Below are 12,713 nucleotides of genomic sequence, written 5' to 3' on the forward strand. Positions count from 1 at the left end.
AATGATAACATAATAGTAAATCATTGATAATTTAGATGCAAATTATTAGTAACTTAGTAGTAAATCACTAATAACTTAACTGTAAATGAATGATAATTTATTAGTAAATTAGTTAATCATTGATAACTTTGTAGCAAATCATTAATAAATTAATAGTAAATCAGTTATAACTTTATTAAAAAATTATCAGTAATTTAGTAATAAATAATCAATAATTTAGTAGTAAATCATTCATAATTTAATAGTAAATCATTCATAAATTAGTAGCAAATTAATGCTAATTTAGTAGTAAATCATTAATAATTTAGTAGTATATTATTGATAATTTAGTAGTATATTATTGATAACTTGATAGTAAATAACTGATAATATAATAGTAAATTAATGATACCTTAATTCTTAATCATTGATAATTTTTTTATACTTAAAGTTGTCAAAATTTGATTTTAGTTACTAGCAAAAACGACCTTAGAAATTTCATCTTAGGAGATTAGGATAAACATACCACAAACTTATTCAATAAAAAGTTTAGTTAAAAAAATTTTAAATTTGAATGAAACAATAATGTTATTATATAAAATGAAAATTATTTTATATTAGAACTAAATTAACCTGTACTTTCTTACAAGAATCTATTGTGAAATATATAATAACATAAATTTTATCAATGATTACTAAAAAAAAATCATAAGTTATCAAAAGGTTAATTACTAAAATTACATCAATAAATTACTAAAAATTTATCAATGGTTACCAAAATTATATTATAAGTTACCAAACTAATATAGAAAGTTACCAAAATTATATTGAAGGTTATCAAAATTTTATTAAAACTTATCAAAATCAAAATTATATAGAAAGTTATCAAATTTTACTTATATTATACTAAAATAAAAATTAAATTATTAATATTTATCATTATTATAATATAAAAAAATTATTTATAAAAGTAAATTTTTAAAGATAAAAATTACATCAAAAACTAGTTCCCATAGGTATCCCAATCAGTGTATAGGGAGTTGAAAATTTTTCAAATGTATATAAACTAACCATCAAAGTGATTGACACAGATTAGGTATTTATCTGACTTTTCCAGCAATAGCCATTGCAGAAAACTTTGGAGTTGTTCTTGATAAAAATTCATGGTTCAAAATAAGCAAAATCTGATTTGTTTTCCAATAAATTTGGTACTCCTCCTACCTCGTATAAATATATATTTATAAATAAATATTAAAAAATGATAAGTTGAAAAGAAGAAAAAAAAAGTATATATATCAATATCATGATGAAATATTAAAAGTTTTGTTCAAAAGTATATATCAATATTATGGTGAAATATTGAAAGTTTTGTTCAATACTATAAGAGTATGCAATTACATAAAACTCTATAGTGCAGAGCATTTTCCCAATTTAAACCAAAGAAATCACATTCGAAATAGATAAATGAGACAACCAACCTGCCAATTATTACCACCAAACATAACAAAAAAGGCTTTTGGAGGTACAAACCAGTGACAGACAGACAGACAGACAGGAGAAGAGGAAGATATGGCAACTAGGTATTTTTACAAGGATGTACTGCCATTCACAGCTATGGTTGCAGTCGAATGCACAAATGTAGGGCTAAACATTTTATTCAAAGCAGCAACTTTAAAGGGGATGAGCTACTATATCTTTATCACCTATTCTTATGCTATGGGAGCTCTTCTCCTCCTCCCTTTATCCTTCATCTTTTCCAGGTTTTTCTTCAGATTCATCCAGTTTTCGTATATATGACCTCCCAATTCCATTAGAATTTTGCACTTGCATGATGCATATCTTTGTTTATTCTGATCTATGCAGTAGACCAGTGCTTCCCCCAATGAAGTTCCATCTTGTCTCTAAAATTTTCCTTCTTGGGCTTTTTGGGTATTGAAATACAGTACAGATTAAGCTGTAAATTTTTTCCTTTTTTTTGTTGGTTCTTGGAAAGATTAGAAGATGATAATTGAAAAACTAAGATTGTTTTTCCCTTTGGGGGCAGGTTTTTAGCTCAAATATGTGCATACAAGGGTATAGACTATAGCTCCCCAACTCTTGCTTCTGCACTCAGCAATCTCACCCCAGCTTTTACCTTCATACTTGCTATTCTTTACAGGTTTCTTCCTTCTTCTCCTAGTTCTTCAATGTCTCCATGTATTTACATTTTTTCCCTTGCATAGCCTTAAATAAAGAAAAATGTAAAAATAAAGTATGTATAAATAAATTATAGAAATGTGTGGAGAATTAGAAACCAAAAGCTGAAGTTAGTGTCATGCAGAAATCTTTATAATTTATTTTCCATGGTTGTGCTTAATTGAGGAAAATCACAATTTTTATGCTATGATTAAGCTTTGAATGTAGGAGTGTTTGCAGGATATTGATCGGGTCAGATATATACAGTGGTATAAAAAATACTTTCAAAATTGGGCGTTAGTTACAAATGTTTTATCTCAGACTTATTGTGATTTGGAAGCTAGTGTCCTGAGTCTTGTTTTTTCTCCCATTCTTTGGATACTGTAACTACCAAGATTGGAAAGGGTAGCCTTGAGAAGCTCAACCAGTCGAGCTAAAATCATGGGAACCGTAACATCAATATCAGGTGCATTACTAGTTGTTCTCTACAAGGGCCCCAAAGTTTTTTCATCTCCACCATGGACATCATCTTCTGTTTTACTTGAATGGCCTTTGGAGTCATCAGAATCGAATTGGGTAATTGGTGGGATGTTACTTGCTGTTGCCTATCTACTTTTTTCATTCTGGTACATTATTCAGGTAAAACATTGTATGGTATGCCTTTCCTCTCCTAGAAATTTCCACAAGCTCAATTTTAATTAGGTTAGATTTTCCAGATCCAGGTCCTGGAGATGTATCCGGCTGAGCTGATTGTAGCCTTCTTTTACAACTTATGTGCTGCCATTATCTCTGCACCTGTTTCCTTCATAGCAGAATCAGACTTGAGTTCTTGGAGGCTAAGGCCTAGTATAGCAGTTATTGCAGTCCTGTACTCGGTAAGAATTTAGTGATTCAACTACAGTTAAAGAGCAGACAGTTGCTAGTACATAAATGTAGACAATTCATGTCATGTATAACATTGACAATTTGTGTATCCAAGTCCTATTTTACACAAAAATTACGTGTTAATGTGACACGAAAAACACGAAATACATTATTTTATTTTTATTAAACTCATATATAGTTATATTAAAATTTTAAACCATATTATCTTCGTATTTTTTTTTTTATATTGTTTTCATAGTGTCATTGTATAGTGTTTTAAATTGTCTAGCCTAACTAAATATGAGTTTCTTCATCTATCTAGGGTGTTTTCTCATCCTTTAGCTCTCTTGTGATCATATGGACCCTTCACTTCAAAGGGCCTGTCTACGTTGCAATATTCAGTCCACTGTCAATTGCCATTGCTGCTTTTATGAGTGCCATATTCCTTAGTGATTCTCTGCATATTGGAAGGTACAAAAATTCTCCATATTTTTTCATATCACCAGTCTTAAGCAGAATCATTTGAAAAGCAAATATTTTACTTTGGCCAGCCATTCCCTCCATGATCACAAATGATAAGCTTGATTTTGCAGTATTATTGGAGCAGTTATCATTTCTATGGGATTTTATGCTGTAATATGGGGACAGGCCAAAGAAGAAGACAGCACTGAGGATGACTCTGGCATAACCAGCTTGGGGACCTCATCCAATGGTAAGGTCCCTTTGTTGCAAAGCCAAGAGGCAGAATATATGTAGCAAAGATTGGATTGAAAAACAGTAGCAGTCTTCAATGATCCATTAATGCTCCCTGAATCATCAAATAATTTGTTCAATGCCAATGCATATACAAAAACCAAAAGCCTTAAATAGTTTTTCAGAATTTGGATTTGATCAGAGAAAATGTATCTTCTGTAGTTGTAATTATAAGAAAAGATCATCCAGTTTAGAATAAAACAGTTGATTTTGAGCCTGGAATTTGGGCTTCCAATGGACTAATATATCAGGTAGTTATTGGGTTGGGCTTTGGCTTTTTGTACCGATATTGTATTTAGTAAATTTGGGCCTACCACTGGGGCTTTTAATGGACAGACATATGGGCCTTTTAGCCAAATTTCACAAGTATAATAGTGTCAGAAGACTAAATTAGGCTTACAATTTGGGTTTTTAGTAGACTAATATATGGGCCTCGTAGCCCAATTTTCAAACCATAGGGCAATGCTAAATGAATTAATTGCCTATTTTATTAATTAAAATATATTAAAATATAAAAATTTGATTAAATTCATGAGTTATTTGAGTTGGGTATAAAAATACTAGAATTTGTATTAATCGATAAGCTAAGCTACTCGAGTTTGAATTATATTCAATAATAATTGAGTCAAATTTAAATTTTATTCGAATAGAACTCAAGTAGTTTACAAGTATTAATGTATCATTTATACTTTTATCAGCGTCTAGTGATGCAGATTAATTAAGATGCTACTTAAAAAAGATAATAATGCAATTAATGTATTATTTTTTAGTGAATTTAATGAAAACAATAGATTTAATGCAAAAACCTTTCTTACAATAATATTTTAATTTTCGAGCTTACAAGCACCCTTTAATCGAATCTATAGTTTATTAACTAGCCTCAAAGAGTGGACATAAGGGCACTTGGTAACAAAATCTTTTTATAATTTTATTTATATATTAAGGATTTTGCTAACGAGTGCTTTAATGGCACTTTTTAAGGTTCTTATATGAAGTAATATCTCACTTAATACATTGCAAATCATAAATAAAATTATTAATTATTTTATTTAATATAAAAATATTATTACTATAAATAATACATTAATTAACCTTTAAAAGTGTAAAAGTATTTTAAGGGCACTAGCAATACTCTTGTATTAATTACGATAGTAATTAATAATTAATGTGATACTCTTTAAAGTTTAATTAATGTATTGTTTATAGTAATAATATTTTTATATTAAATATAATAATAATAATTAATGCGCTAATTTTAATGTATTAAAAAATGTTTACTTAATAAAATAATTTTAAAGATTGTTTTAAGGCTAAAATTAATATTTTTATATTAAATACAATAATTAATAATTAACATAATAATTATTAAAAATTGTTACACCTATTTACTTGATCAATATAATCAACCCCTTTGGACCTCTCTAGTACGCCCAATCAATACACACTTAGTTACTACATCATCTCTTTTTAAGAATCGGCTCTTTTGAAGGGCTTGCTCAATGTTCTTATTAACGTCTCGTTAAGGTATCAATTTAAAATTGAATACTTATCTTTTAATTTGTCTGAAATTATTAAATATAAATTACGTTTGTCTGAAATTATTAAATGCAACATACAGTCATTATATAGATTTTTTTCGAACTTCATGTATATTTCTAATTAATTGTCAACTATTTCAATTAAGTCACTAACTTTCATCTCATATATAAAATAAGAAGAGGATCAAGTATGCAAAATAGAAGGTAATAACTAAACTTTCCCTCCACTGAATCTTTTTGCATACACTTCATTTCTTCCTTTCAAAAATCCTAAGTATTTCACTAACTTGAGTATCGAAATACGTCCTAAAAAATCAATTCCAATGCTCTTTAATCATGTTTTTTTATTGCATGTTCAAATCATTTGGCATTCAACCTTTTTCTAGATTTTTCCAGCTAAGACAACCCAAAAAATCGACAAAAATGTGAATGTGAATGTACTGTTTGGCGGAAGAAAAAAAGAATGTGAATGAATTAAATGTCTTTAGTGAGAAATTAATGGTGGAGAGTTGAGAAAATAGACTCTTGCACATTAGGACCGATTGTGGAATAATTTTAGTGATCTTAAAGCTTTTGCTAACGCATTCAGTTCGTAACTATTAATGTTGCTAACGAATGCCACATTAAATGCAGTGTTGATGAATATTTGCAATATTGGGAGAAGATATTAAATAAATATTTATTTCGGTGGTATTTGTATTTAGAAGTCGCAGATTTAAAGGAATTTATATACGTAATATTTTTTTTAATAATGTAATTATAAAGTAAAAGATTAAGAGTAAATTAAAAAATTCAAAGAAAAAAAAACATAAATAAATATTTTAAGACATTCGTTATAAAATTAAAAAAGAAGAAGATATTTTTATGGAACTAGATGAAGCATTCCATCAAAGAATATGTCAATCCGTGGGAATTGACAATGGTCAAGGTAATATTTTAAGAAAAATATTTATAATCAATGTATTATTTTTCTTTGAATTTGATGAAAGTAGTGTATTAAATGTAAATTATATTTTAATTAATATTAACTAGTGTCCGTAGGCATTCGTTAATTCATGATCTCTTTTGCTTTTGCTTTATTTTTTTTATTGCTTTTTAATAAAGAAATATATTATCAATAATTATTATAATAAAATTAATTAATTAATTAAAATTTAACATTATATGAGATTCACAAAAAAATATTTATAAGATCTAAACTTTAAAGTGGTAAATTTTTACATATTTTTTATTATGATTAATTAATTATAAATAAATTTAATAATTTAAAATATGATACGATAATGTTGACATTAATATGATATGAAAAAAAAAATATAAAAGTGATATGCTTTAAAATTTTAGTAATAATTATATATAAATTTAATAAAATCAAACATATATTTTTTATTTTTATATCGATATGAATTATAATACGTAATTTTTATATAAAATATAATATAAATACATAAATTTTAATATTTTTCATATATGAATCACTAAATCTAATTATAAAATTATAATATAAAAAATTATAAATAAAATACTCTAATTAGTGCCAAATGGTTCAATCTTCAAGTGCTCAATAAATTGCTTGGATTGTTGTTGATACAGATGGATTCCAACTTTGAACAACAAAGGCAGCTGAGGGATTTTCTATCAATAGTCCCACGCATATATATTTGTGGCAGATGACCTCTCCTTTATCCCCACCTTCTTTACGGAAAGTAATACGTGACAAGTAGACATGGTGATTTGTATAAAATATTAAAATAAATATTATAATTTATATAAAAATTATATACCATAATTTATGTCAATATGAAAATATAAAATATATTATTTTTATTTTATTAAATTTATATATAATTATTATTAAAATTTTAAATCGAATTATTTTTATATTTTTTTATATCATATTCATGTTATGTTATTATTTTGTATTTAAAATTATCACATATAAAAGTATTAAACAAAGTGCTATTGGAGATTCTGTTGCAGAAATTCAATAGGTAAACAATGCTATACCAATCCATATTCTAAAACTAACAAATATAAATTAAGGCATTTTAATGACAAAAAAAAAGTTTAATGTCTTTGTACACATCTCATTTTGTTCGGAGCTCAAATTTAAAATATTTTAGGTTTCGAAAGAGTTATTTCAGTGCATTCATGAAATCGAACATTTTGGGTTGCTATTTAGATCATTTTATGTTTTGACTTTCAATTTGTTTTTGACTCATTGTTTTCATTTTCAACTTGTATGAATTTATTTTTTCATTTATTTATTGATAAATTCTTTCGGTGATAAAGTCATTTTTGAAATTGAATTGATAAATTTTTAGTGATAAACCTTGGATAAAGTCCTGATCTTTATTAGAAGAGATTAATTTTTTATTTAAGCATACAATAATGGGGGAGAACAAGGATAGAGAAAGCAAACAAGCAAAAAACCACCTTTTCTTCTCACCATTAGTCACAAAATAACCATTACTCCAGTTATCCAATAACAGACAGCTTCAATAGTCACAAAAGAATTGTATCACCAATGCCACTTTGTTGCCAAAATTTAGTAGCCAAATTACCACATTTACTACCAAAACCATGATCGCATTCATCTTTGCCTAGCTCAATGTCACCTGAATCTTCATTCACGTACCCAAGCTTGAACTAACCTCCCTGTTACCACTTATCACCAATCTAGTATTTGGAACAGCCACACCATTTTTTTATGCTCAGCACCCGAACCACCATGCACCAAACCCATTAATCACCTATTTGCAACTTATAATTGCCATCATTCAGAAATAATTTGGCCTAGGTAGCCACACTTACCATCTTTGAATCCTAGACCAAACCCCAAACAGCTAGCACCACAGCAAAATGGCATATTAGCGGTAGTTTTATAGCGGCCTTTCACTTACAAATATCGTTAATTTTCGTGTTTTTATAAAAACTTCAGGCTTTTATTATCCAAACGCCACTAAATATTGAAATAGCAGCGTTGTTACTTATAAACACCACCCAAGACTGATATTAGAGACATTTCTCGACTAAAATACCTTGAATATTTTTTATTAAAAATTTTAGTAAATATTTAAGGTATATTTTTGGCAGACAATGCCTTCAATAATCATGTCATAAAAAAATTGTATGAGATTAATGAAGACGTTGTCTAGAAGAAACAAATTTAATATTTTGACCAAAAAATTTCGCAGGCTTATTGAATTTATTTTGTTCAAAAATACATTTAATATTAAGGTTATCAAATTGTTTGGATCGTACAGATGCTTATCATAAGGTTGTTGGTTCAATCCGTCCTTTAGCTTTTTTTTTAGTTTTTGCACAAATTATTTGTTATTTATTATTCTAGGTGTTTTTTTTTGGCAAAAACGCCTTCACCAATTGCTTTAAAAAAATTTTCATAGAAGATTGAAGGCGTTTTTCATGGAGAGACACACTTAATAATCCATAGAAAAAATATGGAGTTGATTCTTGAAGGCACTTTTGGCCGAACTCGCCTTTTATAATCTAATCAGTAAATTTTTTTGGGTGATTTTTTAGGGTGATTCTGTAAAAAACGCCTTCAATATTTCATAGACAAAACTTGGATGGGATGTTTGAAGGCATTTTTGGCTCAAAATACCTTTAATATTCCTAACAATAAATTTTAATAATTGAATTATTGAAGGCGGCTATATCCAAAAATCCCTTCATAAATATTTTATTAGGGATTATTAAAGGCATTACCCGTAGAAAAACGCCCTTCATAATCTATTCGATTAATTTTTAATTGGTATTATTAAAGGCGTTTTTTGCCCAAAATGTCTTTAACATTCCACACAATAATTTTCTTGGGAAATTATTGAAGGCGATTTTGGTAAAAAAACACCTTTAATATTTTTTGTTATGGGTGATTGAAGGCATTTTCTTGCTAAAAATACATTCATTAATTGCATCAAAAAAATATATTTGATACTGTATATGTGAAGTCAGTTGTAGGTTTATGCTCAGAAAAATGTTTACTGTTAGTTGTATATTTATGTCTAGAAATTATTTGGTTTATATATCTGATACTATGAATTACATTTTGTAATTTACATAATGAACATTGTTGTATTTCAATAAATTGACCACACATCCGAAATTAAAACTGATAACATTGCCATATTAATATACTTTTTTGAAATAATCGTACTCAAGAATTTATTAAGTACACATAATGTATTCATATTAAGTATAACAATAATATTAAACCAATACCCTCAATGTACAAACTTAAAGTTTTCATTCAACATGGCATGTTAAAAATATTATAACAATTTGTTTCATATATATTTACATTCAACCAACAATGTCTAACCTGAAAGTTTATCAATATTGATAAATGACAATACATAATCACACCATTCTTTACGGACTTCATCTAGCTCCTCTTCCATGAAGCTTTCTTTACTTTCCCACTAAAAAAAAAGTCAAAAGTAAATGTTAAGAAATGAGAACATAATGTACCATTTTATTTCTTTGAATATATAACGAGTTTATGAAATTTATACTAACCTTGAATGGTGTAGTCATAAAATCATGTAACATTATCTCCCGCATAAAATGAAAGACATAATATCCACATTTAGTATTACCGAGTTGATGAAGTATCTAAAAATTAAATTGAGTCGGTTTAGAAAATATTTATTTACTCAAACTCAACATTAAAAGAATATATTTCACATTTACTGGTAATGACACCCATTTCGATTTTTTTATCTTCTTATTGAATGCAGATATTACCCTAAATTAAAAAAAAATTAGTGGGAACATAAATAAAATTACTTACGAAGAAACAAAACATTTATAATATAATAAAGTACTGTAATATCTCTTGATAAAAGTTTTAATATCAGGGTTAGGCATCGCCGTTTGATTAACTAAATTAAGAAGGTATGGTGTTAAGGATTTGGTGTCAATCACAATAAGCACCCAATGATGACTGTAAAATAATAACAATGATATACTCAGAATACGCATCAGATCATAGAATGGAGCAAGTTAGAGTAATTAAAGTTGAAATATAACTTACTGCACATTATACGAGAGCAAATAATAATTAGTCGATCTTTTCATGCATAGAATCACATGATTAGCATGATACACGACTGTGCCACTCTGCTCACTAATGAAGTTGGGCTCAATGAATCTAAATCTGTTAGTCAACTGTCTCCCTTCAGCTTTCTATATAAGAAGCTACATGACAACAATCAATACTGCTGATTAGTATTACACCCTAATACTAACTTACTACATATTGAATGTGCATATTTGTATTTATAAGCTAACCTTATATAAGCAACGATTTCAGTAGCTGATAATTCATCCATTTCACAAAATTCTTTCACCTCTTCCACACTAATGAAAGAAAATAATTGTTTATCAAATAAGTCTTCCTCAGACTCAATGGATATGAAGTTTCCGTCGGATAAATGCTGCAGCGAATATTTTGTTAACTCATCCATGAAAGCTTGAACAACGGTTATATTTTGAGTTTGAACATCCTCCTACAATATTTAATGAAATACAAATATCAAAACCAAATCAATCAATATAATAAACAAATTAATATTTAAATTATAAATAATATCATACTCCTTGGGTGGTAGCAGATAATGGGATCACTTTTTTATTTGCAACGGAAGCTTCTCGTACGAAGACGATGCTATCAGACCGTGCTACTGGCATAACCTGCTACATTGCTGCCAACATAGACTTCAAAATAATGAGTCTTTGCTATTAGTCATTGAGGCGTTGCTCTTGGTCATTAATTTATTGTTGTTGTTGCTCAATTATTGCTTCATATTGTGTATTTCTCATTCGTGGGGTTTTTGGTTATTTACCAAAATACGTTGATGGCAAGATAAATTTACCAACCCCATGAACCTGATCAGGCCTTTCTTTAACACCTAATGCTAAAAACAAAGGATCTTTGCCATATTGGGTTGTTAGTTCATCATATTTTACTTTGGTAATATAATCATTCTAAAAGATAATAATAAGTTGGCCTGTTAGAACAAATTTACACAAGCTAGTATACACTCATGCATACAACCACAATGTCAATTATACATTATATCAAAAAAGTAGTTATACATATAATATTTTTTTGTTTTCTCAGTTGCTTATTTATTAAAGATCCATCCTTTCGTAGATATCCTTGTTTGCAGACATCCCATCTAAAAATTTTTGTGTTTGAGCTCACTGATTTTTATTAAATTATCGTAAAAAAGAATCAGAATGTATGAAATGAATATTCATAAATATTCATAAATATTCATTAATGAGTATGAAACAAGTGTGCGAATACATATAAGCTCATACTTCACATTTACGTATCCTTTTCTTATTGTCCAATGGTGATATTGCTATTTGGTCCGAATGTCTCGACATTGTTCTTTGATTTTTTATAAAATTAAGAAATTTTGTCAATCACATATGAAGATCAAAGGCTATATTGCATAAAGACTTATAAACTTTGACTATTTTGGTAATGGGTTTGTGTACCGAAAAATCTTTTGAAAGTCAATATTGAACAAAATTTATCCAATCTTTAACACTTATGGCATTTGCATATGCTGCAGGTGAAATAGCCAAAACATCACCTTTACTAACCAGCAGTAAAATATTTTGGGTTGTCAATCTATTTTTAAAGTCTCTGAAAGCTTTTTCAACAGATTGCAACATAATCTTTTTACACTCAATTGGGACGTCGAATTGTTCCTAAATAAGTTAACACAATTAGTATCAATACATTGAATTTTAATTAAATGATTATTTAACAAATTTTACGAATAGTTGAATAAACATACCACAACGAACTGCTATATCTCATCATTTAGATCATCAGGAACTCATCGTCAATTGGTGTACATAATTGAAATCCTCTGACAGACGATGGCTCTAATATGAGTAGCCATCTTGGTAGCTCCTTTCGATACAAGCTACCCATTTTGATTGAAGTTAACATGAATTTTTGTGTCAATCACTTTGATTTGTTTATTTGAGCCCTTTTCCTTTCTTTTTTGGCCTACATTTTTTTCTTTTGCATGTTCATTAGAAGGAGAATGATGTTGTTCGGAGTTCATAATATCTATAATATTGATCATAATTATACAAATTACATAATATGACCCTCTAAATTGATCATTGTACTTAATTTAATACAACCAATACCATACTACATATAGAAACAACATTTAGCACACCATTCAGCAATGTGCTCATACACACCTTTCAGCAAATCACTCAGAAACATCATTCAACATACGATTCAGCCTCCAATTTCATTTAAACCCATTCAGCAAAATAATATCAGACAATAAGGTTTAGCAAACCATTCAGCATGAAATATAATTTTGACCCCTAATATCATACAAT

At 28.0% G+C, this 12,713-nt stretch overlaps 1 protein-coding gene across 4 annotated transcripts; it reads left to right on the forward strand.

The window, feature by feature from the left end:
- Positions 1-1,449: 1,449 nt before the first annotated feature.
- On the forward strand, positions 1,450-4,108 carry LOC111315942 (WAT1-related protein At5g40240-like). 4 transcript variants are annotated; one of them, XM_022917962.2, is made up of 7 exons: positions 1,450-1,739; positions 1,843-1,908; positions 2,024-2,137; positions 2,550-2,793; positions 2,871-3,029; positions 3,341-3,489; positions 3,612-4,108. In XM_022917962.2, the coding sequence occupies exons 1-7, from the start codon at positions 1,549-1,551 to the stop codon at positions 3,772-3,774; spliced, it is 1,086 nt and encodes a 361-aa protein (XP_022773697.1). In that variant the 5' UTR covers positions 1,450-1,548; the 3' UTR covers positions 3,775-4,108. The 4 variants fall into 4 exon arrangements, with proteins under 4 accessions (XP_022773697.1, XP_022773698.1, XP_089609474.1 ...); XM_022917963.2 differs by lacking the exon at positions 1,843-1,908 and having other exon boundaries at positions 1,452-1,739; XM_089753349.1 differs by lacking the exon at positions 1,843-1,908 and having other exon boundaries at positions 1,534-1,559.
- The last annotated feature ends 8,605 nt before the right edge of the window (positions 4,109-12,713 follow it).

This window comes from Durio zibethinus, chromosome 24, assembly GCF_047325235.1.
Source record: "Durio zibethinus cultivar Kanyao isolate XHJ-2024 chromosome 24, ASM4732523v1, whole genome shotgun sequence".
Classification (NCBI taxonomy): domain Eukaryota; kingdom Viridiplantae; phylum Streptophyta; class Magnoliopsida; order Malvales; family Malvaceae; genus Durio; species Durio zibethinus.